General features: G+C 42.6%; 1 protein-coding gene and 1 pseudogene across 1 annotated transcript in view; one reads left to right on the plus strand and one right to left on the minus strand.

The window, feature by feature from the left end:
* The window catches only part of Rsbn1l (round spermatid basic protein 1 like), a 65,373-nt gene that overhangs the window by 22,512 nt on the left and 16,044 nt on the right, over positions 1–26,817 (minus strand). Inside the window, exons 2-3 of the mRNA XM_038315327.2 lie at positions 15,088–15,204; positions 5,092–5,732 (exon numbers count right to left, since the gene is read on the minus strand). Of these exons, the coding sequence (XP_038171255.1) occupies positions 5,092–5,732; positions 15,088–15,204 (758 nt within the window). The remainder of the gene's footprint in view (positions 1–5,091; positions 5,733–15,087; positions 15,205–26,817) is intronic.
* Positions 15,607–18,627, plus strand: LOC119804026 (annotated as a pseudogene).

The following is a 26,817-nucleotide window of genomic DNA, read 5'->3' on the forward strand; positions in this document are numbered from 1 at the left end:
GGATACTATGGGCCTAAAGGCCAAAGATGGATGCCCCAATGGTACAGAAAAACTTTGGGTGACTGTCTAGGCAGCGAGTTGTCTCTGTCATTTCTAGAGTTTGAAAGTTACATACAACTTGTTTACTTAGGTAATATTATATCCTTCTGGAGTCTTTGATGGAGTTAAAAAAATAGATAGTTATAGCTTTCCTTAGTTATGATAAAAGATAAAATAGATCTAAATATTGTGACTGTAATTCTTGCTTGATAACTGTTTTGTTATATGTAATTTTACTATGTTAAAGTTAAAGCTTTTCTTTTTTGTTTAAACAGAAAAAGGGGAAATGATGGAGGAGTGTCTATGTGTTACTTTCATTAATAAAAAAACTGCACTGGCCCTTTAAGAGAACAGAAAATTAGGTAGGCGGAGTAGACAGAACAGAATTGTGGGAGAAAGGAAGCAGAGTTGGGGAGACGCTTCAGGCAGTCGCCATATGCAGTCGCCATGCTTCTTCTCTCCGAGATGGATGCAGGTTAAGATCTCTCCTGGTAAGCGAGCACCTCGTGGTGCTACACAGATTTAACCCATATTTAAATATGGGTTAAAGAAAGATGTAAAAATTAACCAATAAGAGGCTGAAATGAATGGGCCAGGCAGTGTTTAAAAGAATACAGTTTCCGTGTAATTATTTTGGGTAAAGCTGGCCGGGTGGCGGAATGCAGCCCCACCGCTCATTCTACAATGGATGGCACAAACATAATACCGAAAGGAAGACAAAGCATGTACCATTAAACATGAGCTCAAAATATGTAAAATATCCAGGGCAATGTGTTCTGGGTGTTCATGTGCTGGGTGGAGCTGGAGAATGCATGATGGTTAAGGGCATTCGCTGCTCTTCAGAGCACTGGGTTCAACTCCCAGCCTCCACATGGCAGCTCGAGACTGTGCAGATGCAGCTCTAGGGACCCGACACCCTCATCTGACTTCCTCAGGCTCTTCCATACACAGTATACACACACACACACACACACACACACACACACACACACACACACGTGTGCACGCACGCGCGTACACACACACACACACACACACACACACACACTACGCTAACAGTCTCTAAAACTGTATATATAAACACGTCGGAGTTCCAGCAGGGCAGTCATAAAGAATGGTTTAGACAGACCTTCAGCTCCTCTCAGTTCTGAACTCAACGGGTCTGTTCACTTCCTGAGTATTCACCTCTAATGATACATTTTTCTGTGTACACACTACCATTCATAAGATTTATGGGAAGAGGGATGGATTCCTGTAGGAGACAGGTTAAGAGACACAGCTTTTAAAACTAAACCGGCAACGTCAGCAATTAGAAGGTAGGGGCAGGAGGGGCAGGAACAACTCCAGCCTCAGCAGCTCCTGAACGAGCAAGTAAACAACAGAGCAGCCCTCACCGGGGACAAGACACCAGAAAGAATGGATCTAAGTGTGCGCATGCGCCTTCTCACCGTGCAGCCTTCAGACTAGTCTCATTGGCCCAGGGCTTAAGGACAAGTTCAAAACCACTCTGATTTGATCTTTCTGTTTTGAGTTTTCCTAAGCTCTCAATAAAAGAAAGTGAAATAAAGTAAATAAAGAAAAGAATCCAGCCAGGCATAGTGGCGCACACTTTTAACCCCAGCGCTTGGGAGACCTCGGCAGGCGGATCTCTGTGAGCGCGAGGCTCTGGGCTACAGAGCTAGTTCCAGAAGAGCAACACAAACAAACCCTGTCTCAAAAAGAAACAAACAACAACAAAAACCCACAAAAAAGGTAAGTAAATAAATAATTTGTTTAAAAAAATGAAAGAATCCAATGTGAGGAAAATACAAATGAGTATACACTTTTGCTCTGCACTAAACAATTAAGAGAATTTTATAAAGGAATGTGGATTTCGCAGTTTCCTAAAAATCAAAAGTAGCCCTTGTAGATGACAAGCTTGAGTCAACATAATAGCAGATCACAAAGACCTGGGGGCCTGAGCCACAGCTAGCAACAGAGAAGCAGCATTTGCCTCTAGAAGGCAAGTATAGCCCCTTAACCCCTTAGCCCCTTAAGGACCTGAGAGCCACACACTGGAGCCGTTAACAAGTCCAGCTCTCCTTTTAATAGCTAAAGCAGCTTTCATTTTGTAAATAGTACATAAATGAAAACTGTTTTTCACATGTTGTGGTGCACATGTGGGGGGTCAGAGAGAAACTTCTGGAAGCTGGTTCTCTCCTGCCACGCCTGTCCCAGGGAGCCAAGTTCAAGCAGTCAGGTTTGGCAGTGAAAGGAAGTGTCTTTACTAACTGGGTCATCCTGCCAGCCACCATGAAATGAAAAGTCTTATCATTTACTACAATTCCTAAATTTATTTTTAAAGTTAACTTAAAAACATCACCACTAATACATGAACGTGTTTATCGCATTTAAAACATTACTAAAACACACTTGCGCAGTATGACAGCAAGAATGTGTGCTATTGTGCAAACAACTTGAAGTCTAAGAAACATAGTCTACAGCTTTGTAGAATGGAGCGGCGGGGCTGCGTCCCGCCACCCGGCCGCCGGCTAGCTTTACACCCGAAATAATTACACGGAAACTGTATTCTTTTAAACACTGCCTGGCTCATAGTTTCAGCCTCTTATTGGCTAATTCTCACATCTTCCTTTAACCCATATTTAGTAATCCGTGTAGCACCACGAGGTGTGGCTTACCAGGAGAGATCTTAACCTGTGTCCATCTCAGAGAGGAGAATCATGGCGACTCACTATGGCGACTCCCTGAAGCGTCTCGCCACTCCTGCTACCCAGCATTCTGTTCTGTCTACTCCACCTACCTAATTTTCTGTCTCTTAAAGGGCCAAGGCAGTTTTCTTTATTAATTAACCAATGAAAGTAACATAGACAGATAACTCTCCTCCATCACAGCTTGTCATTCAGCACAGTGACAGTAAATCACTTACACATATTAAGTGACAGAAAGGAAGGAAGGAAGGAAGGAAGGAAGGAAGGAAGGAAGGAAGGAAGGAAGAAAGAGACCAAGAATGATCTAGGACTGCGGGCTTTCTGCTTTTGCATTGTTTCATTTCTCAATATTTACATATTGTTCAAAGTCCCTCAGGGTTGGAGTACTCACCTGGAATTCTACAAAATGAGTTGGCTTGGTGGGCGGAGGATGGGGATGGGACTGTGGATGGTATGTAAAATGAATTTTTAAAAAACCCTAATGGGCTAGTAATGAATGTTTTATTGCTTCCTTTCTATTATAAAAATACTTAAATTTCAGTTCTCAACTATGCTGCTTGAGGGAATAATCCTCATACATACACTTTAGTTTAAACACTGTCTGTTTTCCAGGCTCTGTGCGCTGCAGACAGAGCACGCTATGGGGACGTCACTGAAGGGGTATACTGGAGCAAAGGGCAAGCCCAGCATGAAGACGAGACTTTCTCTGTTCCCAGTAGAGCTGACAGCTCTTAGTAGTTCGTTAGCTAGTCTCTCAGTAGGGAAAGATCTCCGGGAGACTTTACTGTGTCTTCCCCATAAACTAGACTACTACATCAGTTACAAGCACCCCCAGAAAAAGGGGGGAGCTGTAGTCAGGGGCTGGAGAGTTAAGAGCACAGGCTGCTCTTCCAGAGGACCTGAGTTCAACTCCCAGCAATCACATGGCAGCTCACAACTGTAACTGTAACTCCAGTTCCAGAGTCCAATACCCTCACACAGGTATACATGTAGGAAACACACCAAATCACATAAAATAAAAATACATTTTAAAAATTAAAACACACACACAACTATAGTCAACTGGCTGTACAGTCTAAACTTCCCTCACTCTGTTTAGTGACAAAGGCACTGGCTTTTAGACGATAGGCCACGCGTTAACTTGGCTTTTAGATGATACGCCACGCATTAACTTTTAGATGACAGGCCATGCGTTAACTTGGCTTTTAGATCATAGGCCACGCATTAACTTTTAGATGATAGGCCACGCGTTAACTTGGCTTTTAGATGATAGGCCACGCATTAACTTTTAGATGATAGGCCATGCGTTAACTTTTAGATGATAGGCCACACGTTAACTTGGCTTTTAGATGATAGGCCACGCGTTAACTTTTAGATAGGTCACACATTAACTTAACTTTTAGATAGGTCACACATTAACTTTTAAAAACTCAATTTTGTCTCTAGTCTCTAAAATAATTTTCTGTGGGAAAGAATAGAAAATGGAAATTAGCATAAAATACTTTGGTGGTTTGGATGAGAATGGCTCCCCTAGGTTCGCATCTGTTTCCAGATGGTGGGCTGTTTGGGAAGGATTAGGAGGTGTGGCCTTGCTAGAGAAGGTGTCACTGCGGGGTAGGCTTTGAGGTTTCAGAAGTTCAGTCCCTATCTCTCTGTCTCCCGCTTGTGGGCCAGATGTGAGCTCTCAGCTGCTGCTCCAGGGCCATGCCTGCCGGTCTGCCTGCCTGACCCCACAGCCCCCACCATGATGATCACAGACTAGCAAGCCTCCGATTAAATGCCTTCTTTTATATGTTGCCTTGGCGACGGTGTATCTTGACAACAACAGAAAGTAAGTAAGGCAAATACGCACTGATGTTCTCACATAATTACACACTAAGTAGTGAGTACTTCATATTGCAATGTATTTTATACCAGCTGGCATGCATTTAGTACTAACTAACTTGATGGACCCAGTGCTAAGCATTTACAGGGCATTACAAAGAACATAGCTAGAGGTGATTTACAGGTTTAGAAGAAACCATTTTAAAAGGACTGGATAATACCTGGTTAAATTAATCTTACTTGGTCCAAGTGAAGTCCTTGTCCAAAGAAAAAGGGGTATGGGGTGGGCAGGAAATGAACCCAGAATCTGAAATATAACTGATTTTTAAGTAGAATAAAAAAGCAGAAATTAAAATTTAAACTTATAAATTCATGTCAAGAAGTTGCTCTCAAACAGTTTCACTATACTCTTACCGTTTTACCTCAACCTACCGTAAAATTAAGAGGAAAACCACAAGTCTATCTAAAATATACAACTAAAAGCTATTTTTAAAAAACCCAAAAACTAAAAACCTCTTACCTGAGCATGAAAATTGGACATAGTCGTCGTCTCTATATCTTTCTTTCCCAGTATCTCCATTTTCACTGGTGAATTGGGAAAATTATATGAAAAGTAGTCTAAAAAGTCGGGTAAGTAAGTAGCTGCCCCGTGAACAATGCCCATGACATAGAGAGCTGCAGAACTCTCATTTTCACTGAACACTAACCCCACAAATTCTTCTGCGAATCTCTGCATCTCCACAGGAGACAGGCAGGAGAGCTCGTTACTGTAGGCATGGACCACAGACGCCCCTCCGTTAGGCTGGTGCTCGATATGAACGAGCCGCTTGAACTCCAACGTGTCCAACCTCTTCAGGTTATGCTGAACGCGTGGTTCCTTCAACGAGACAAACGGAGATTCACTGTTACCAGAAACTTTAGAATCACAGTTCTTGGCGTTTAAATGTTTTCCGATGTAATCCTTTATGTGATCATTTAAGATGCCTTTGGCTTCTTGATCCTCAGCATCAGACAGCAATCCTGCACAGATGGTCTGAATAGACTTGCTATACATTTTTGGACGTTTCCGCTTTTCATTCTCTTTGTGTTTCTTTTTCTTTTTCTTCTTTACTTTCTTAATCTGTAAGTCTTCCATATTTGTTTTTGGTTTCTCCTTTCCACCTGTTGGAAAAAAAAATTTTTGAAACTCTGTATTTTAATTACTTTAAAAAAACATGAAGTTTCTAAAAAAAACTGTTTTGTCACAAGTAAATTTACTTCTGACACTTCTGAAAAAAATCACTGACATTCACTTTCTATTCAAATTTTACTTTGTCTTTCCTTCTGTCTCATGCACTCCCTGCCTTTACACACACAGAGACAGCAGGCTCAGGACAGCTAACAGACCCAGCAGGTGCTGGGCGCTCACTCGATGAGCGCGTTTCAGAAAGTGTGCTCTTCAAAGGTAGAAAGCAGGAGCTCAGAAACAAATGTCAGCAATACATTTCAGACAGTTCTCATGGATGTACTGTAAAGTTTATTTTGTCTGAGGCTTTAAAAAATCAAATCCAGCAAGGCAGTGGTGGTACACACCTTTAATTCCATACTTAAGAGGCAGAGGCAAGCAGATCTCTGTGAACTCGAGGCCAGCCTGGTCTACAAAGCTAGTTCCAGGACAGAGTTGTTATAAAAAAAAAAAAAAATACTGTCTCAAAAAAAAAAAAAATCAAAAACAAAAAGAAGAAAAGAGGAAGGAAGGAAGGAAGGAAGGAAGGAAGGAAGGAAGGAAGGAAGGAAGGAAGGACCGATCACATCCAGAGGCCAAGGACACTTATAGATGACAAAGTCAGAAGCATTCCATAGTGAGACATCTGCGTCAGCACAGGGCACAGTACACAGCACCCCATTCCCTCCTACCTCCTGCGTCTACCGTAGTCCATGACAGTGTAGAGTTCCGAGTCAAGACTCAGCAGGAACTCTACAGGAGATGACAAAATCAGAGCCCTCTCTTATACACTACGTCCCAATGTGCCCAGGTGCTAGGTAAAAGAGAGAAATACAAGAGAAACAGAGTAGATGGACAATACAAGCTTATATACTGAAGAGTTTCTGTGAGCAAAAGCAGCAGACCCTGGGTGAAAATCCCAGAAACTCCATGGGCTATTTAACTAGAAAACTTAAATGTACACAAAAGCACACACATTATTTACATACACACACATAATAATATTCCTCTATTTTTCTTACATAGAAATGAGCACACTATGAAAAACGCATGTGTGTTTTTAAAAAAAAAAAAAAAAGTTTCCTAAGTATAAAAAGGAGAACAAAATAACAATTCAGAAAAGACACTGTTTCTACTGCTTCCTTTTGGCTTTTGTTTGTTGAGTCTATGTACCACCAGCACCTGGCCCTTGGAGACCAGAAGGAGAGGTCAGAGCCCTGAAATGTACAGATAGGTGTGAGCCTCCATAAGGACGCAGTACACCCAGGTCCTCTGAAAGAGTAGCTAGTACTCTTAACCGTGATTCATCTCCCTAGCCCCTTTTTGAGGAGTTCTGTTGTTTTGGTTTTTAAGGCGAGATAACACTGAACGTGTTCAGGACCCTACTGACTCAGCCTGCAGAGACTACAGTGCTGACATACAAACCTGAGGCGTACACTCAGCTTTATTACTGTTCTTAGGATGGTCCATATTAAAATTCTCCCAACCTGCCTATTTTGGGGGAGTGGGTGTGCATTTTGAGATGAGTCTCAAACATGGCACACAGCTTAGGATAACCCTGAACTTGATCCTCCTTCCTCCTTTCCCAAGCCCTGAGGTTTTAGGCATGCCCACCAGACCCAGGCTTGTGCAGTGCTGAGGACAAGACCCAGGGCTTCTGCACAGTGGGTGACTGCATCACCTGAGCCACATTCCAGTCCTCACGATGCTTCTTTCAGATGGAACTTTCCATGTTCACGTGTCTCTTATTACTTTAGTTTTCATGACTGAGATGTTCTACCTATTTTCAAAACTAAATCTCTTAGGCCAATTCCCAAAAGACTTGAATCTCAAAAAGAACCACCTCCACCTAGTATCTTTTCTTTATTCAACATTGTTTTTACTCTCTCTCTCTCTCTCTCTCTCTCTCTCTCTCTCTCTCTCTCTCTCTCTCTCTCTCTCTCTCTCTCTCTGTGTGTGTGTGTGTGTGTGTGTGTGTGTACACAAGCCTGCACGTGCATGCCACAGAATGTGTGCTGCAGTCAGAGGAAAACCTTCAGGAGTCGATTCTTTTTTTCCATGTAGGTTCCAGACATCAAGGGATCAAATTCAAATCATCTAAGTCAGTGGTTCTCAAAATGTGATTGACGACCCATCAGATATCCGGATAGCAGATAGTGAATATTCGTAACAAAATTATAGTTATGAAGTAGCAGTGAAATAGTTTTGTTGGGGGGTGGGGTCACCACAGCATAAGGAATTGTATCAAAGGGTTGAAGTATTAGGAAGACTGAGAAAACAAATCCCGTCTAGGAATGTACTACAAACAATCGGATCAGGTGAGCATTTAAAAACACAGACTAGGGACCGTGTGTTGCTCAGGCACTGCAGTACTTGTCTAGGATGTGAGAAGCCTGCATCTATTCTCAGCACTACATAAACCAGGCGTGGGAGCAGACAACTGTAGCCCCCTGACCTCAGAGGCAGAGGTGCAAGGATCTGAAAATTGAAGGTCATCCTTGGCTACATATTTAGTACTAGACTAACCTGTAATATATGACATACTGTCTCAAAAATTAATTAACTATTCAAAATAAGGCCAAAAAAAAAATAAAGAGTAAAATAGTAGAGTAACCAAATGAAAGAGCAAGGAAGTTTTAAGAATAATCCAATAAAATAAGAAAAAAAACCTATCAATAAGATTACAAATATAATTTAAAGGGTACAGGTTGTTTGCTTGGTTTTGGTTTATTGAGACAGTGTTTCTCTGTATGGCCTGGGCTGTCCTGGAACTCAGAGATCCACCTACCTCTGCCTCCCGGGAGTGGGGATTAAAGGCTGCACCACCACCGCCCAGCTAGGGCATGGGTATTAATAGCAACCTCAAACCCCATAATGGAAACTACATGTAAATAGCACAAATAAAATTATTTTGAAATAAACATCACTGCAATGAAAGTGTTTAAAAACTAATTAAACTCACACAGCACATTTTTGTATTAAAAAAATCCTGTAACCAACCATATTACTTTGAAATAAAATGGACAATATATAGTCTATTACCTAGTTTCAGAATGAACAAAAAAATTTATAACAGCAATTGGAAAAGGCAAGCTTAATCAATAGGAGATTCTTATGTAGGCATCAAAAAGCTAAGCTGTCCTGTCAGATTACTTTATAATTAACTATTACAGTGTGCAAAGATGACGTGCCTAGGACTGCTGGGCTGGCCCTGACTGGGCGTTTGGAGCCCTGAATTCTGAAGGCTACTACAATGTGCTTCGCTGTTTTCGTGGGCACAAACAGCACTGTGTAAGCTGAGTACTTGTATTCCTTCTGGAAGTCTAAAATGTTGGTCCACGGTAGACAGATGGTGTCGATGTACCAACTCCTAATAAAACCCTGAGTCACTAATGAGCTTCTCTGGTCCAAAACGCTCTATGCATGCCGTCACAACTTACTGAAATAAGCACAATCCTGTGTAACTCCACTTAAGAGGATTCTTAGAAACCTGTGCTTCACAGATTTCATCCCATGCACTTTTCTCTCTGCTTATTTTCCTTTGTATACTTTCATAATAATAAATCATATCATAAGAACAACTATTATGCTGGGCCCTGTGAGTCCTGCCACCTCTTCACAGAACCTCTTCACAGGCTTAGAAACCCCCCCCCCCAAAACAGAGGTAAAATATATTCTTTACGTTAAGTCAAACTAAGGAACTAGTTTGCAGTGGGAAGATTCTAAGAACATCACAGAATCTCTGGTTCATTCTGCTTCTACACACACAGTTCACTAGATGAAAACTATGTACAGAAAACTGTAGAGTACCTTAGGAAATATCATTTGAATATCAACACTCTTGTCTTACAGTAAAAAACACTGAAAGTTCACATTCCTCTAAACCTGTAATTCTAACAAAACCCATTGACTCTGATATAATAAAAGCCCTTGAGATAAATTTAGAAAATAGAGCTGGTGTCTAAGGAACGTGGACAACTCTCAAATTATGTATGACTCAGAGATAAAGGATGCAGAGAGCAGAACAGGCAAGGACACAGAGACGAGGGGCGAAGGACTCCTTACATGAAAATCTAGGGCCAAAATGGGGGTGCCAAACCGAAAGCAAAAGAAACAGGAACAGAAAAACAAAGACACACATTCAACAAGAGATAAAGGGACACCCACAAAGACAAACACCCCTCCCAAATTGAAACAAGTATATCAACAACACATAGCAGGCAAGGTGGTGTGCATGTGACTCACTCAGGAGCCTTTGGGCCAGCGTGGGCTATATAGCCATCTCCAGGAGAGCCTGAGAAGGCCTGCCTAAAAGAACAAGGAGGTGGGGGGGGTTGAAGGAAAGAGTGGGGGAGGGGACTGAGGATAGGAGGAGGAAAGGGAACAGAAGCATACATTCTAGGGGGCAAATTATAAAGAAAAAACTTGCATTAAAAGTAAAACTTTGCAGCAGGGTGGTGATAGCGTACACCTTTAATCCCAGCACTCAGGAGGCAAAAGCAGGTGGATTTCTCTGAGTTCAAGGCCAGCCTGGTCTACAGAGTTCCAGGATACCCAGGACTACACAGAGAAACCCTGTCTTGAAAAACCAAGATAGATATACAAATAGATAAATAAATGTTAACTGATACTAATTTCTACCACTAACCACAGTATATCTTTCTTGCTAACAAAATAAAAAATAAATTTAACCCAGGAAAACTAGACCATCTTTTATATGTGATACAGGAAATAACACATTCAATTCTATTACACAGGAAAGAGAAGCAACAACAATTACTGATATTCAATCTGTGGTCTTTGGGAAGCAGTTCAGTTTCTGGGGTTATGTGGGTTTGTAGAGTGGTACGAGCACAGGTGGAGGCCAGGGTCCTAGTGTCCCCTCAGGAGCACCATCAACTCCTTCAGGGACAGGTCTCTTAGTAACCAGGAGCCCACAATTAGGCAAGGCTGGCCAGAAAGTGCCAGGATTCCTCCTGTCGGGATAGCCAGAGGGAATCAAAAGGCCTATTAACTTTTACATGGGTTCTGGAGATCAAACTCAGAGTCTCACGCTTAGTAGGAAAGACACAGATCTGCATCCTGGCCAACAGTCTTTGCCAAGGCACCTTCTGATTGGTTTAATGGAGTTGGATGGCCAGCATCTAGGCAGGAGAGTGTGGGCGGGATTTCTGAGGAGAGAGAGAAGGAGCAGGAATCTAGACGGCGATTTCACCAGCACACTAGGATGTGCCGTAATCGAGCCACATGGTAGATTAAAAATATGGGTTAAGTTATAAGAAGAGTTAGCTGGGGAAAAGCCTAAGCTAAGGTCAAACTTTCATAATTATTAAGTCTCGGGGTCATTATTTGCAGGCTGGTGGTCCAAAGATAGTCCAACAAGAAAGCTTGCTACAAAACCCTTTGATTTTTAACAACACAATGCTGTCATTCTTCCTGCCATGATTTGCCCCATCTGTGAGCTTTGGTGTGCTATCAATAACCCAGGACATTGTTTTTAACCTATTATACCTGCTCATGAGGAAAACATCTTTGACATGACATGATAACATCTTAAAATACCAAAATTAAAATATTTTCTTATAACTTAATTTTAATGAAGTATGTACGTAAGATGGTTGGAACATATGCACATGTTCAAAAATAGTTGGCAGAATTTGACAGAAAAGGATGAGACCCACTAAATAAGTTTATATAATGCATTTGTTTAAGAGCAAGTAATCCCCACTTTGTAAAACAAACTTTTCTATTAAAATCTTTTCACATGCATATAATATATACATACATATGTGCAGTCACACAAATTGTTCTGGTTTTTCGGTTTTTTGTTTTGGGGGTTGTTTTGTTTTGCCTTTTGGGTTGTTGTTTTTTTTTTTGTTTTTTGTTTTTTGTTTTTTTTTTTTTTTTTTTTAGTATTTTACATTTTTTTTTTTGTTCTTTTTAAATCAGGGTCTTGCTATGTAACCCAGAATAGCCTAGAATGCACTATCCTGCCCAAGGTGGCCTCATGCTTCAGTCTCCTGAGTGGTAGGAGGTTCAAACCACCATGCTCAGGTTCAAAACACACACACATACACATTTGTTTACGTATGTGTCAGTGTTCTGCCTGGTGCCCGAGGAGGTCAGGAGAAGGCACTGGATCCCTTGGAACTAGAGTTACGACGTCTGTGAGCCACCGTGCTGGGACCTGAACCTGCATTCTCTCCAACAGCACTGCACTGTTAACTCCAGTTCAGTGACAGTTTTAGAGAAGTCACAGAGGAAGTGAGATTCCATAAGAGAGAGTTAGTAAGCTAGGGAGTTAGTTTACATTTTCAAATATCTGTATGCTATGGCTTGTAACACAGAAGAAACCTATGAGGAGAAAATAAAAGCACACTGAATCCTAAGAGTAACTGTCTCTAACAAGCTGAGCATTCTGTTGCCCAGCAACATCAACAGACGACTCTATTCCCTCACCATGTCCACACGATGCTCAACAACACTTGGAACTTACAGACGAAGGCCCCTTTCCAATGAACCATGCTTTCACTAGTACCTACAGACGCTTTACTGAGGAAAAAGGATAGCGCCGGTTTTGTTCCTTTTTGATCCCAAGATTATTCCTTCAAAGGTGTTTCCAATATCCATATCTACTTGTTGAATTTGACATCCCACACTTTCACTCACATAATCTGCACAGCAATATTAATATTAATTACCTCCACTGTACAGTAACACTTCTGTAAAGTTTTCTGGTCATCCCAAAGGTTACGAATTCATTCTAAACCTACTTCATTCATTCTCTTTGTTTGCATCGCTAGTTCCACCTATATTCACTTCACAATGTCTCCTAAATTTTCTGTCACTTCAAAATCAAGGTAAATACTGTATATTCCTAGAAAATTCTCAGTTCAAGGGGATATTTTCATATATACCATCCCTATGGATCTAGTTGCCAAAATTATGTGAGCCTAAGTATTCTGAGGCCACAGACTGCTGCTCTAATAGCATTAATGTGTATCACTGCACACTCAAATAAAGCACTAACAAGTATCTGGCTGAGGCAGTAGGGTGCAGACATGTAAACACTGGAGTATGAATGACACCACAGCTACTCAAGCCCAACCTCAGAGGTCTACAGTCTGCTTCCACAGCACAATGGAAACACGAGAGGAAGCAGGGAGGGCTTTATTCCCTGAACCACACACAAGGGTGTGGTATGCCCGCCTGCCATCCTAGCACTGGGCCGTGGAGAGCACGGAGAGCGGGTCAGAAGGGCAAGGCCATTCCTGCACACCCAGTGTGAGGCCCATCTTGGACCCATGAAGCCCAGGGGCCTGGAAAAATGGTTCCATGGTTGCAGACAACCTGAGCTCAGCTCCCGGCACTCACATGGCAGTAACTCGAGTTTCAGGGACTGTGACACTGTATTCTGGTCTCCACCAGCACCATGCACAGACACAGCACATATACACATGTGCAGGCAAAACACTCATACACACCAATTTTAAAAAACAAACAGATACAACTACAGCAGGCATGAGGTACACACCTTTAACCCAGAGCTCCAAAGACAGGAGGGAGGGAGGGAGGGAGGGAGGGAGGGAGGGAGGGAGGGAGGGAGGGAGGGAGGGAGGGAGGGAGGGAAAGAAGTAAATAAAAATTTAAAGAAAATAAAACAACAACAGTAACAAAACCAAAGGGGCAGAATAAACAGAACAAAAGGATTGAAAACATTAACCAAGAAGTCATCACCTAACTGGGGATACATTTCTTTTATGGTGTAAAGAATATGACAGCAAAGACCATCCTGGGGTTGGAGAGCTGGTTCAGTGTTAAGAACATTTGCTACTCTTCCAGGGGCTTACAGCCACCTGTAACCCCAGTTCCAGGAGATCTGACACCACTTCTGATCCCTGAAGACACTGCATGCATGTGATGAACATATATGTACACGCAGGCACACGGACATAAAATAAATCTCTGAATAAAACATCTAACTTGTACAAAAGTTTATTATGTAAAGAAACAAAGGATATTTGTAAATATGACAAAGAATGAAATGAAAATGGAGTAAGTAATAAAAATTAGTTGCTGTGTTCCACACCAGATACAGCAGAGTGCTGTTTCTTCCTTGTGGATATAAACGTTAACTGTTACCAAGTCCAATCTGAAACTGATGAAAGTCAAAGGGTTCTGATCAACAACTAACAGCCCTGTCTGTCCTGGAACTGGTTTTGTAGACCAGGCTAGCCTCAAACTCAAGAGATCCTCCTGCCTCTACCTTCTGTGTGCTGGGATACAGGTGTGCACCACCCTCAGCTGTTTTGTTAGATTTTTTTTTAACAACTATCAATCTAACAGAATAGCCAATGCCTTCCCAGCTTCCTAACAAAAGAATGTCACTGATCCATACCTTACCACCTAAGTGAATTTGAGACTGTTCTTATCTCTATTCTAAGATATGTTCTGATTTTTTTTTTTTAGAGAATTTGTTATGTTGCTGTCCAATATACTACCCCCAAATTCTTCTCCCTACCCTTTCCCATGTACAAACACTAACTGAAGAACTGAACAAACAGCACAGGCCTTTCTTTCTTTCTTTTTTTTGTGCCTGTCCTGGCACTAGCTCTTGTAGACCAGGCTGGCCTCGAACTCACAGAGATCTGCCTGCCTCTGCCTCCCGAGTGCTGGGATTAAAGGCATACGCCACCACCCACCCAGCTGCACAGGCCTTTCTTTAAGCCCAGCCTCAGGAGGCGGAGGCAGAGGCAGAGGCAGAGGCAGAGGCAAAGGCAGGTAGATCTCTATGAGTTCGAGGCAAACCTGGTCTACAGAGTGAGATCCGGGACAGTCAGGACTACACAGAGAAACCCTGTCTTGCAAAGAAAAAAACAAAAACAAGATACTCTTCAGCAAGCAAGGAAAAGAATGAGACAGCGCCCCTTCTGGTTTAGCTCAGGGTGAACTGTCCTTCTCAGCCCTGCTCTGCGACTCCACTGTAATCTGTACGGAGAGCATTCGTCACCATCCCTCTCATGCCAAAGGTTACTGTGCCCTTTTATTTCAAATTATATCAATGGTTAAAAAGTAATAATGCATACATCAAACTATACAACTTGTTTTTATATAAGCTTACCCGTAAAAGCGTTGATGACTCTTTATGGCAGCATGGCAGCATGCAGACTACAAGCCCAGCGCTAGGGCTGCTCTTCACTTCATTCTCAGAAAAAAAATCAGTATCAGATAGCATTCCTTATCCCAGTCGCCTGGCTAACCAGTATACTGAACATTATTAATACAGACAAAGTTCACTGAGTACAAACTTACTTTTCAGCAGAATCTTTACGTCTCCATTTTCCTTCTTGATCTCACTCATTACTTTGTGTTTCTTTCTCTCTCTCTCTTTTTCTTTGTCGTTCTCTTTAATTTTGTCTTTGATTTTATCTGAAAAGACAAAAAATATTTAAAACTGTTAGAAATCTTCTTTTTTCTCCATGAACTTTAGCTCAATTCCTAGACACATACTACATAAGAAGACTGAGTGTGGTTACCCGCGCCTCTGATTTCAGCTCAGAGGGAGGCAGATCTCAGTGAGCTGGAGGCCAGTGTGGTCTGCACATAAGTCCAGGGTAGCAAGGACAACAAAATGAAACCTGATCACCCCAAAAAGACAAAACAACAAAAGAACAAAAACAGAAACAAATAAACATTGTACACACAAAAATCATGATGACAGGAAAAAATTTCCCTTTTTTTTTTTCCTTTCTCAGTTTTAGGTCAAATTTCTACATTTCTTTCACTGAGCACACAATACAGATCGAAATCTGTCACACACATTTAATCTCAATGATTGTTCTTTACTCGTTTCATGTCAACCAAACGCAGGATCACAGAGACCTAGGCTCTCCTTACTGGGGCAGATCGGTAAGCCGCAACGTTACCGCTCTGAAGCCAAGCACATCCGTACTGTTACCACTTCCAGACCTGAGGGAAGGCGGTGGAGCCATCCTCACAGGATTAGCACAGGATCTAAATAAAGACAGAAGACGACTACAGAGAACTACAGGAAGACTAGATCCCGTTCCCTCGCCATGTAGGAAGAGCACGGCTAGCTAGTAAAACTGTGACATCAAATTATCAGGCATAAGAACTTAGTGATCTGTATCCTAAAAAATCCAAAGAAAGCAATATGGCCTTGCCGTCAATAGTTTCTTATTACTATAAAACTGTTGCAATAAGAACATTTCCACACTAGCCCAGAATGGAGTATAAAGGTTTATTTATAACAGGGTAAACTCACAGAATAGGTAGCAATCCACAGTCCTCTGTGTGTGATAGGAACCAGAACTGAATCCAGAAGCCAAAGGGCTCATAGATGCCCCATGTCTGCATTTATCGTACACGGAACCACACCCAAAGTGGGCTAGCGTCCCCAAGGCTATTGGCTGAAGGAGTTCCCACAGCACAAAGCTGTACTGGAGGCACACCATCCTGTATGTGAACAATCCCTTAAAAACTTCTTACTTTCTCTTCCCAAGTGTTACCCTAATCCAGGCCATAATCATATGATAACTGAGGAGATGGTCTCAACCACATCTCACCAGCAGAAATACAATGTCATCTGCAAATATTCGCATTTCCCAGCAGCCACATTAAAAGCATAACAAGCAACAGGTGACATTACTTTCAGTAACATATTGTACTTAACCCAATATACCCAAAACATCATTTCAACATGAAACTGTTGTCTTTAGATTACTGAAATAGTCTGCATTCACACCTCTCCCTCTCCGTGTGTGTGTGTGTGTGTGTGTGTGTGTGTGTGTGTGTGTGTGTGTGTGTGTGTGTGTGTGTGTGGAGGGGTGGGGCATGCACGCAGCGGTCAGAAGACAACTTCGTGGAGTCGGTTCTTTCCTTTGATTTTTCCGTGCGTTCTGGAGCCTGCACTCAGGCCATCAGGCTTGTGCAGCAAGCGCCTCTGCCTGCTGAGCAATCTCACTAGCATTGAGAAACTGAAAATCCAATCTTAACTGCCTCCTTTAAATTTAAATTCTCTAACAAGGCACAGTACGAGAAAGTGAGGTTAAATGCTCAAAAGACAGAAGTTCAAGGTTAAGCGCTGCAAGCTTGGTCACTACCAAGTTTCCAGGCCCGTCTTGGCTGCAAAATTTACAGGTTGTCATTTCTCCATCTCCACAGGGAGGGGATTACAAGGAAAAACAGGACCTCACCATTGTTATTTTAACACACTGTTCCTGGGGAGACTGATTCTTCACCAGTTTTGATTCATTTATTTTCACGAGCAAGAATTTAGCCAGGTGTAGCAATTCATCCCTTTAATCCCAGCACTCATGAGGCAGAGGCAAGTCCAAGGCAGCCTGGCTACACGGTGAGTTCCAGGGCAGTCAGAGCTCAGTAGTGAGACCCTCTCTCAGATAGATTAGATTAGATTACATTACATTAGATAGATAGATGAGAGAGAGAGAGAGAGAGAGAGAGAGAGAGAGAGAGAGAGAGAGAGAGAGAGAGAGCGCACAAAGGTCACACGTCAAAGGAAACCTGACATGCCAGGTTCACTGGAGTTCTTCAAAGGATATATGAAGACTAGAAAGGAAAACCACTGTAATGCAAGCTCCTTTAAAGACCAGCAACAAAGCCAGATTTTAAAATGTGCCAAAGACCTCACAATAAAAAATATACAGAAGGCTGGGCAGTGGTGGCGCACGCCTTTAGTCTCAGGATTTGGGAGGCAGACGCAGGAGGATCTCTGAGGCCAGCCTGATCTACAGAGAGAGTTCCAGGACAGCCAGCTATACATAACTGTCTCAAGAAACCCTGTCTCAAAAAACAAAATATATCCATGCAAAGATATGTTTCACACCACGTGTCACTGGGACTGTGAGCTACATGATGTCACTACATAACTATTAAATTGGCCAAAATCTAGAACACTAACAGCATCACTATGCCAGGAAGCAAGTCGGACAGCAGGAATTTTCATTCGTTCCTATGGGAATGCAAGAAGACATGTGGGTGTTTCCTTATAATACCACACATACTTTCATAAGAGTAAATAAATCTCACTGCTTAGTTTTTATCCAAAAGAGCTAAAAACTCCTTCTGCAGCCCGGTCACTGCTGACCTGCACCCGGCTGCCAGGTGGCTGTGGTGGCCAAGGCGGACGGAGGTCGGCTGTGGGGCAAGGTGTCCTCATTTGAAGACTATGCCGTGATCCTTTTTGCCAGCGCAGTTCGGGTGAGGGACGGACTGCCCTCTCAGCCTCCACTGACTTTTACCAATGGCTCAGTGTTCAGGCTGAGGTTCTGCAGAAAGCCTGAATTCCTTATCTACTTTTCATCAGGGGATGTGGCCTGTATCGCCAGGGTCCAGCAGCCATAGTCTTCTGCCTCTTGGAGACTCTGTGCAGGGACTTCATAGCTTCCTATGACACCACGTGCACTGGCCTGGCCTCGCGGCCCGACAGCGTCATTCAGAAAACAAAGAGGCATTTTGAGCACGTGAGCTCCTCCTCCCAGGTGAAGAGCGGCCTAGAGAAGAGGTGCTGAGCTCCAGCCTCCAGCAGGTCTGTCCCTGGAGGGCACGGGTGTCCTCCCCATCCTGTCCCCACCTCACAGAACATTCTTTACAGGTCACCCAGGAAGAAGTCGGAAACATCCTGGCCTTCATCCCTTCTGTGGCCTGAATCATTCAGTGTTTTCTGAACCTGTTCTACAGTCCAGCCAGGACACAAAAGGTGGTGCTGATGCTGACCTTCATCTTCATCTTCATCTGGGCAACATGTACCTGCACCTGCATGAGCTGAGGAACACCTGGCAAATCTTCCATATAGGAGTAGCTTTTCTGTAAACAAAGCTCTGTCAAACCTACAGTCCTCCTGTGATTACATGGTTGTCATTAAGGACATGAATCTCCAAATCTGCCTAGCCAGTTCCTGCCAAACTCCACACCTTCATATCTTTAAGGTACTTATAACCAAATCATCTTTCACCCTCTTTCCAGAGGAAGGGTGGAGAGAAGAAACAAGGTTAACAAAGTCCAGGCAACATGAAGGTGAAGAAGGTTAGTGTGGGAGGAGGGGACATCACAGGTGAGAATCAACAAAAACATATGTATGAAAACATCCGAACAAAATCCATTCGTCTGCTTATTAGTTTTTAAAAAGCTAAAACTGGGCCCTGACATTCCATCTGAACTGTGTTCTCAGGTTCCTGCTCCTGTTCTAAGGCCATCCACCCAAAGGGGTCAGACTCTGGCCCCCAGGCAGGTCTGAGGATTCCTGCGGAGGGGTGCGGGCTCCTTCAGATTGTGCTGCCGGGTTCGCTGTGTGGTATTCCATCCCGCCCTGCCCCCACCTTGGCCCTTTTGTCTGGGCTGCGACATTGGGCTGCCTGGGATCCCTGATCCTGTGCCCTGACATTCCATCTGAACTGGTGAGTGAATGCGGACCCTGGGGCAACCTGCCCTGGAAGAGAGCACAGACCCCCCTACCCCCACTTCCCTCTGCAGGCTTGTGTAGGTTCCCCGGTCCCTGTGTCTCCCAAGTTTTCCTTAGTGTTCTCAGGTGTCCTGCTCCTGTTCTAAGGCCATCCACCCAAAGGGGTCAGACTCTGGCCTCCAGGCAGGTCTGAGGATTCCTTTAAGGGAGTGCGGGCTTCTTCAGATTGTGACGCAAGGAATAGGTCCTCCTCTGGCACTGGGGAGATCCAACCAGTTTCAGTCACAGCAAAGATTGGTCTAGGACACCAAACGCCTCCGGGCTCCTTTTGAAGGAAGAGATGGGCAGGCGCCAATGCATGAGCTCCTCCAACAACATGAGAGGCAATATGACATCACCACAAGCCAGACATCCCGAAACAACAAGAATTGAACACCCTACCCCAGAAGATATAGAAGAAACCGACCTTAAACAGTACTTTATGAAAATAATAGAGGACCTTAAACAGGAGGTAAAAAACTGCCATAAAGAAATGGAGATGACAAACAAAAAGGTAGACGAAATAAATAAATCGCTCAAAGATACCCAAGAAAAACAAGAAAAACAAGAAAAAGCAATCAAACAGGTAAGGGAAACAGTACAAGACCTGATAAATGAAATGGAGGTACTGAAGAAAACACAATCTGAGGGACGACTGGAAATGGAAACTCTGAGTAAACGAACAGAAACTTCAGAGACAAGTATTTCCAACCGAATACAAGAGATGGAAGAAAGAATCTCGGACTCTGAAGATACTATAGAGGAAATAAACTCACAGATTAAAGAATTAAACAAATCTAACAAATTCTTAACACAAAACATTCAGGAAATCTGGGACACCATGAAAAGACCAAACCTAAGAATAATTGGGGTAGAAGAAGGAGAAGAATTACAACTCAAAGGCCCAGAAAACATATTCAACAAAATTATAGAAGAAAACTTCCCCAACCTAAAGAAGGATGTTCCTATGAAGGTACAAGAAGCCTACAGAACACCAAATAGACTGGATCAAAAGAAAGCATCCCCACGCCATATAATAATCAAAACACAAAACATACAGAATAAAGAACAGATATTAAGAGCTGCAAAGGAAAAAGGTCAAGTAACATATAAAGGGAAACCTATCAGAATTACACCTGATTTCTCAATGGAAACCATGAAAGCCAGAAGAGCTTGGATAGATGTGCTACAGACACTAAGGGAACATGGATACAAGCCTAGACTATTATACCCAGCAAAGCTTGCATTCACCATTGATGGAGAAAACAAGATATTCCAGGACAAAAACAGATTTAAACAATACGCAGCCACAAATCCAGCCTTGCAGAAAGTAATAGAAGGAAAATCACAAACCAAGGAGTCCAACAATGCCCACAATAACTCAGGCATCTAGCGACCCTTCACCAGCACAACTAGAAGAAGGGAAACACACAAACTCTACTACTAAAAATGACTGAAGTTAACAACCACTGGTCATTAATATCACTTAATATCAATGGACTCAATTCACCTATAAAAAGGCACAGGCTAAGAGACTGGATACGAAAACAGAATCCAACATTTTGCTGTTTACAAGAAACACACCTCAACCACAAAGACAGGCACCTACTCAGAGTAAAGGGTTGGGAAAAGGTTTATCAAGCAAATGGCCCTAAGAAACAAGCGGGTGTGGCCATACTAATTTCCAACAAAGTTGACTTCAAACTAAAATCAATCAGAAGAGATGGAAAGGGACACTTTATACTCATAACAGGAAAAATCCATCAGAATGAAGTCTCAATCCTGAATATCTATGCCCCTAATATAAAAGCTCCCACTTATGTAAAAGAAACACTTCTAGAACTCAAGGCAGCCATCAAACCACACACACTAATAGTTGGAGACTTCAACACTCCTCTCTCACCAATGGACAGGTCAATCAGACAGAAACCTAACAGAGAATTGAAAGACTTAATGGAGGTAATGAACCAAATGGACTTAACAGACATCTATAGAACATTCCACCCAAATAGGAAAGAATATACCTTCTTCTCTGCGGCTCATGGAACCTTTTCGAAAATTGACCATATACTTGGTAACAAAGCAAACTCCCACAGTTACAAAAAAATATTAGTAACCACCTGTGTCTTATCGGATCACCATGGATTAAAATTAGAATTCAACAACAATGCTACCCCCAGAAAGCCCACAAACTCATGGAAACTGAACAGTCAACTACTGACCCACACCTGGGTCAAGGAAGAAATAAAGAAAGAAATTAAAGTCTTTCTTGAATTTAATGAAAACAAAGACACAACATACTCAAACCTATGGGACACAATGAAAGCAGTGCTAAGAGGAAAGTTCATAGCACTAAGTGCCCACTTAAAGAAAACGGAGAAAGCGCTCATTGGTGACTTAACAGCACACCTGAAAGCTTTGGAAAAAAAAGAAGCAGACTCACCTAGGAGAAGTAGAAGACTGGAAATAATCAAATTGAGGGCAGAAATCAACAAAACAGAAAACAATCCAAAGAATCAATGAAACAAGAAGCTGGTTCTTGGAGAAAATCAACAAGATTGACAAACCCTTAGCCAAACTAATCAAACGGCAGAGGGAGAACACGCAAATTAATAAGATCAGAAATGAAAAGGGGGACATAACCACAGACACAGAGGAAATTCAGAGAATCATTAGATCTTACTACAAAAGCCTGTATGCCACAAAATTGGAAAATGTAAAAGAAATGGACAGTTTTTTAGATAAATACCATATACCAAAGTTAAACCAGGACCAGGTAAATGCTCTAAATCGTCCTGTAAGTCGCGAAGAATTAGAAACTGTTATCAGAAACCTCCCTACCAAAAAGAGCCCAGGACCAGATGGTTTCAATGCGGAATTCTACCAGAACTTCCAAGAAGACCTAATACCTATACTCCTTAAGGTATTTCATAATATAGAAACGCAAGAGTCACTGCCAAATTCCTTCTATGAAGCTACAGTTACCCTGATACCTAAACCACACAAAGACTCAACCAAGAAAGAGAATTACAGGCCAATCTCACTCATGAACATTGATGCAAAAATTCTCAATAAAATACTGGCAAACCGAATCCAAGAACACATTAGAAAAATTATCCATTACGATCAAGTAGGCTTCATCCCAGAGATGCAGGGCTGGTTCAACATACGAAAATCTATCAATGTAATCCATCATATAAATAATCTGAAGGAAAAAAACCATATGGTCATCTCATTAGATGCTGAAAAAGCATTTGACAAAATTCAGCACCCTTTTATGATAAAGGTCTTGGAGAGATTAGGGATACAAGGGTCATTCCTAAATATAATAAAAGCTATTTACAGCAAGCCGACAGCTAACATCAAATTAAATGGAGAGAAACTCAAGGCTATCCCACTAAATTCAGGAACACGACAAGGCTGTCCACTCTCTCCTTATCTCTTCAATATAGTGCTTGAAGTTCTAGCAATAGCAATAAGACAACATAAGGGAATCAAGGGGATTCAATTTGGAAAGGAAGAAGTTAAACTTTCATTATTTGCAGATGATATGATAGTATACATAAGCGACCCCAAAAACTCCACCAAAGAACTCCTACAGCTGATAAACTCCTTCAGTAACGTGGCAGGTTACAAGATCAACTCCAAAAAATCAGTCGCCCTTTTATACACAAAGGATAAGGAAGCAGAGAGGGAAATCAGAGAAGTATCACCTTTCACAATAGCCACAAATAGCATAAGATATCTGGGAGTATCTCTAACCAAGGAAGTGAAGGATTTATTTGACAAGAACTTTAAGTCTTTGAAGAAAGAAATTGAAGAGGATACCAGAAAATGGAAGGATCTCCCCTGCTCGTGGATTGGGAGGATCAACATAGTAAAAATGGCAATTCTTCCAAAAGCAATCTATAGATTCAATGCAATCCCAATCAAGGTCCCATTAAAATTCTTCACAGAGATTGAGAGGACAATAATCAACTTTATATGGAAAAACAAGAAACCCAGGATAGCCAAAAAAATCTTATACAATAAAGGTTCTTCTGGAGGCATTACCATCCCTGACTTCAAACTCTATTACAGAGCTACAGTATTGAAAACAGCTTGGTATTGGCATAAAAACAGAGAAGTTGACCAATGGAATCGTATAGAAGACCCGGATCTTAAACCACAAACCTATGAACACCTGATTTTTGATAAAGGAGCCAAAAGTACACAATGGAAGAAAGAGGGCATCTTCAACAAATGGTGCTGGCATAACTGGATGTCAACCTGTAGAAGAATGAAAGTAGATCCATATATATCACCATGCACAAAACTCAAGTCCAAATGGATTAAAGACCTCAATATTAATTTGAACACATTGAGCTTGATAGAGGAGAAAGTGGGAAGTACTCTACAACAAATGGGCACAGGGAACCGTTTCCTACGCATAACCCCAGCTGCACAGACTTTAAGGGCAACATTGAATAAATGGGACCTCCTGAAGTTGAGCAGCTTCTGTAAAGCAAAGGACATTGTCACTAAGAAACAAAGGCAGCCTACTGACTGGGAAAAGATCTTCACCAACCCTGCAACTGACAAAGGTCTGATCTCTAAAATATATAAGGAACTCAAGAGACTAGACGGCAAAATGCCAATTAACCCAATTAAAAAATGGGGTGCTGAATTGAACAGAGAATTCTCAACAGAAGAAGTTCGAATGGCCAAAAGACACTTAAGGTCATGCTCAACCTCCCTAGCTATCAGGGAAATGCAAATCAAAACAACTTTGAGATATCATCTTACACCTGTCAGATTGGCTAAAATCCAAAACACCAATAATAACCTTTGCTGGAGAGGTTGTGGGGTAAGGGGTACACTCATCCATTGCTGGTGGGAATGCAAACTTGTGCAACCACTTTGGAAAGCAGTGTGGCGGTTTCTCAGGAAATTCGGGATCAACCTACCCCAGGACCCAGCAATTCCACTCTTGGGAATCTACCCAAGAGATGCCCAATCATACAACAAAAGCATATGCTCATCTATCTTCATAGCAGCATTATTTGTAATAGCCAGATCCTGGAAACAACCTAGATGCCCTTCAGTGGAAGAATGGATGAAGAAACTGTGGAATATATACATGCTAGAATACTACTCAGCGGTAAAAAACAATGACATCTTGAATTTTGCAGGCAAATGGATGGAAATAGAAAACACTATTCTGAGTGAGGTAACCCAGACCCATAAAGATGAACATGGGATGTACTCACTCATAGTCGGTTTCTAGCCATAATTAAAGGACATTGAGCCTATAAATTTGGGATCCTTGAGAAGATAATAAGAAGGTGAACTCCCAAAAAAAGATATAGTAATCCTCCTGGATATTGGAGGTAGACACGATCGCCCGGCATAATTGGGAACTTGAGGGTTGGGCAAGACTGGGCCAAGGGAAGATGGGGAGAGAAAAGTGTGAAGGGGAGAACGGGGGGAGCTCGGAGGAATGGGGTGCTTGGGATATAGGAAGGGTGGATATGGGAGCAGGGAAGCATATATCTTAATTTAAGGAGCTACCTGAGGGATGTCAAGAGACTTGACCCTAGAGGGGTTCCCAGGTTTCCAGGGAGACGCCCCCAGTTAGTGCCTTGGGCAGCTGAGGAGAGGGAGCCTGAAAAGGCCAGTTCCTATAGCCATACTGATGAATTTCTTGCATATCACCATAGAACCTCCATCTGACGATAGATGAAGAAAATGACAGAGCCCCACATTGGAGCACCGGACTGAGCCCCCAAGGTCCGGATGAGGAGCAGAAGGAGAGAGAACATGAGAAAGAAAGTCAGGACCGTGAGGGAACCTCCATCTGGCGACAGATGGGGAAGGTGACTGAGCCCCACATTGGCGCACTGGACTGAGCTCCCAAGGTCCTGATGAGGAGCAGAAGGAGCGAGAACATGAGGGATAAAGTCAGGAACGAGAGGGAAAAGAAGAAGAAGCAATGAAGCCAACGAGATTTCACTTGGCTATTGGAAGGTTGAGAATGTTGCTGAATTTCCCAGGAGTCTGTGCACACGACCAAGTTGCCAGTGTCTTAACTACTGGAATTGTCAGGTTCACCCCAGTCGTGTTCATTGTGAAGGCACCAGGCTATTGGTGAATCTCAGCATCAGCATCATTTGTTGACAGAGTTCCTACTGATTGTGCCACGTATTTGAAGAACCTCCACCTGACGATAGATGAAGAAAATGACAGAGCCCCACACTGGAGCACTGAACTGAGCTCCCAAGGTCCTGATGAGGAGCAGAAGGAGAGAGAACATGAGAAAGAAAGTCAGGACCGTGAGGGGTGCGTTCACTCATGGAGACGGTGGGACAGAACTAATGGGAGATCACCAACTCCAGTTGGAATGGGACTGATGGATCATGCGACCAAACCCGTCTCTCTGAATGTGGCCAACAGCGGGGGCTGACTGAGAAGCAAAGGACAATGGCTCTGGGCTCTGATTCTTCTGCATGGACGGGCTCTGTGGGAGCCTTCTCAGCTTGGCCGATCACCTTCCTGGACCTGGGGGGAGTTGGGAGGACCTTGGTCTTAGCATAGAGTGGGGAACCCTGATGGCTCCTTGGCCTTGAGAGGGAGGGAGGGGAGGTATGGGTGGAGGGGAGGGGAGGGAAGGGGGAGAAGGAGGGGAGGGAAGGGGGAGGAGGAGGGGAGGGAAGGGGGAGGAGGAGGGGAGGAGATGGAAATTTTTAAATATAAAAAAAATAAACCATGAGGAAAAAAAAAAAAAAAAAAAAAAGCTAAAACTGTGTCTCAAAGAGGCAACATTAATTAAATCTCTTCAACATAATTAATCACATCACTTTTGCTTAGAACAAATTAAACAAATTCTCCTTGCTTCTGTCTAACTAAAAGAAGAAAACGCCGTTGGTGTCAGCAGGTCCTAGAAGCCCCACCACACGGACTGGGGAGATAGTTAAAGTGCAGGTTGGGAAAACAGGGTATAGCTGCGCCTCACAGAAGAGCAGGGGACAGAGAAGAGGAGACTTCCAGACACTCTGCCCTCCCATATGTTCTTTGGAGGACTGCAGGGTAGAGAATGGCTGTCATCTTTGGACTCCTTCCTATCTGACGTGTGAACACACTAGTTTTGCACAGCAAGGATGACTGAGTGCATCTCCCACAACTCAGAGCACCTGGACAAAGGGGGGACTGCAGGTCTGGCAGAGCTGTTTTACACTGTGCACAAAAGCAAGCAAAGCAAAGGCTGTTCTTCCAAATAAGGCCCAGAAACTCGCTGTTTTCTCTGCAGTTTTCAGTTCTGTTACACTGGTATGCCATTCAAGAATTTATGAGGTCAATACTTAATTTTTCTGTCTTTTCCTCTACTTACCAATGCCATTCCAGATTCTTTATTCAAATGTAGTATCTCAACATTTCTGCTAATTACACTTAAAAATGCCTTTGCCTAACCCAACTCTGTCTGCCAAAATCATATATTCCTTTTTCGAGAACTCCTTTATCCCTACCAATTAAAAATGATTTTATGCCAGGAGGTGGTGGCTTACACCTTTAATCTCAGCACTCGG

Source organism: Arvicola amphibius, chromosome 18 (genome assembly GCF_903992535.2).
Source record: "Arvicola amphibius chromosome 18, mArvAmp1.2, whole genome shotgun sequence".
NCBI classification, from domain to species: domain Eukaryota; kingdom Metazoa; phylum Chordata; class Mammalia; order Rodentia; family Cricetidae; genus Arvicola; species Arvicola amphibius.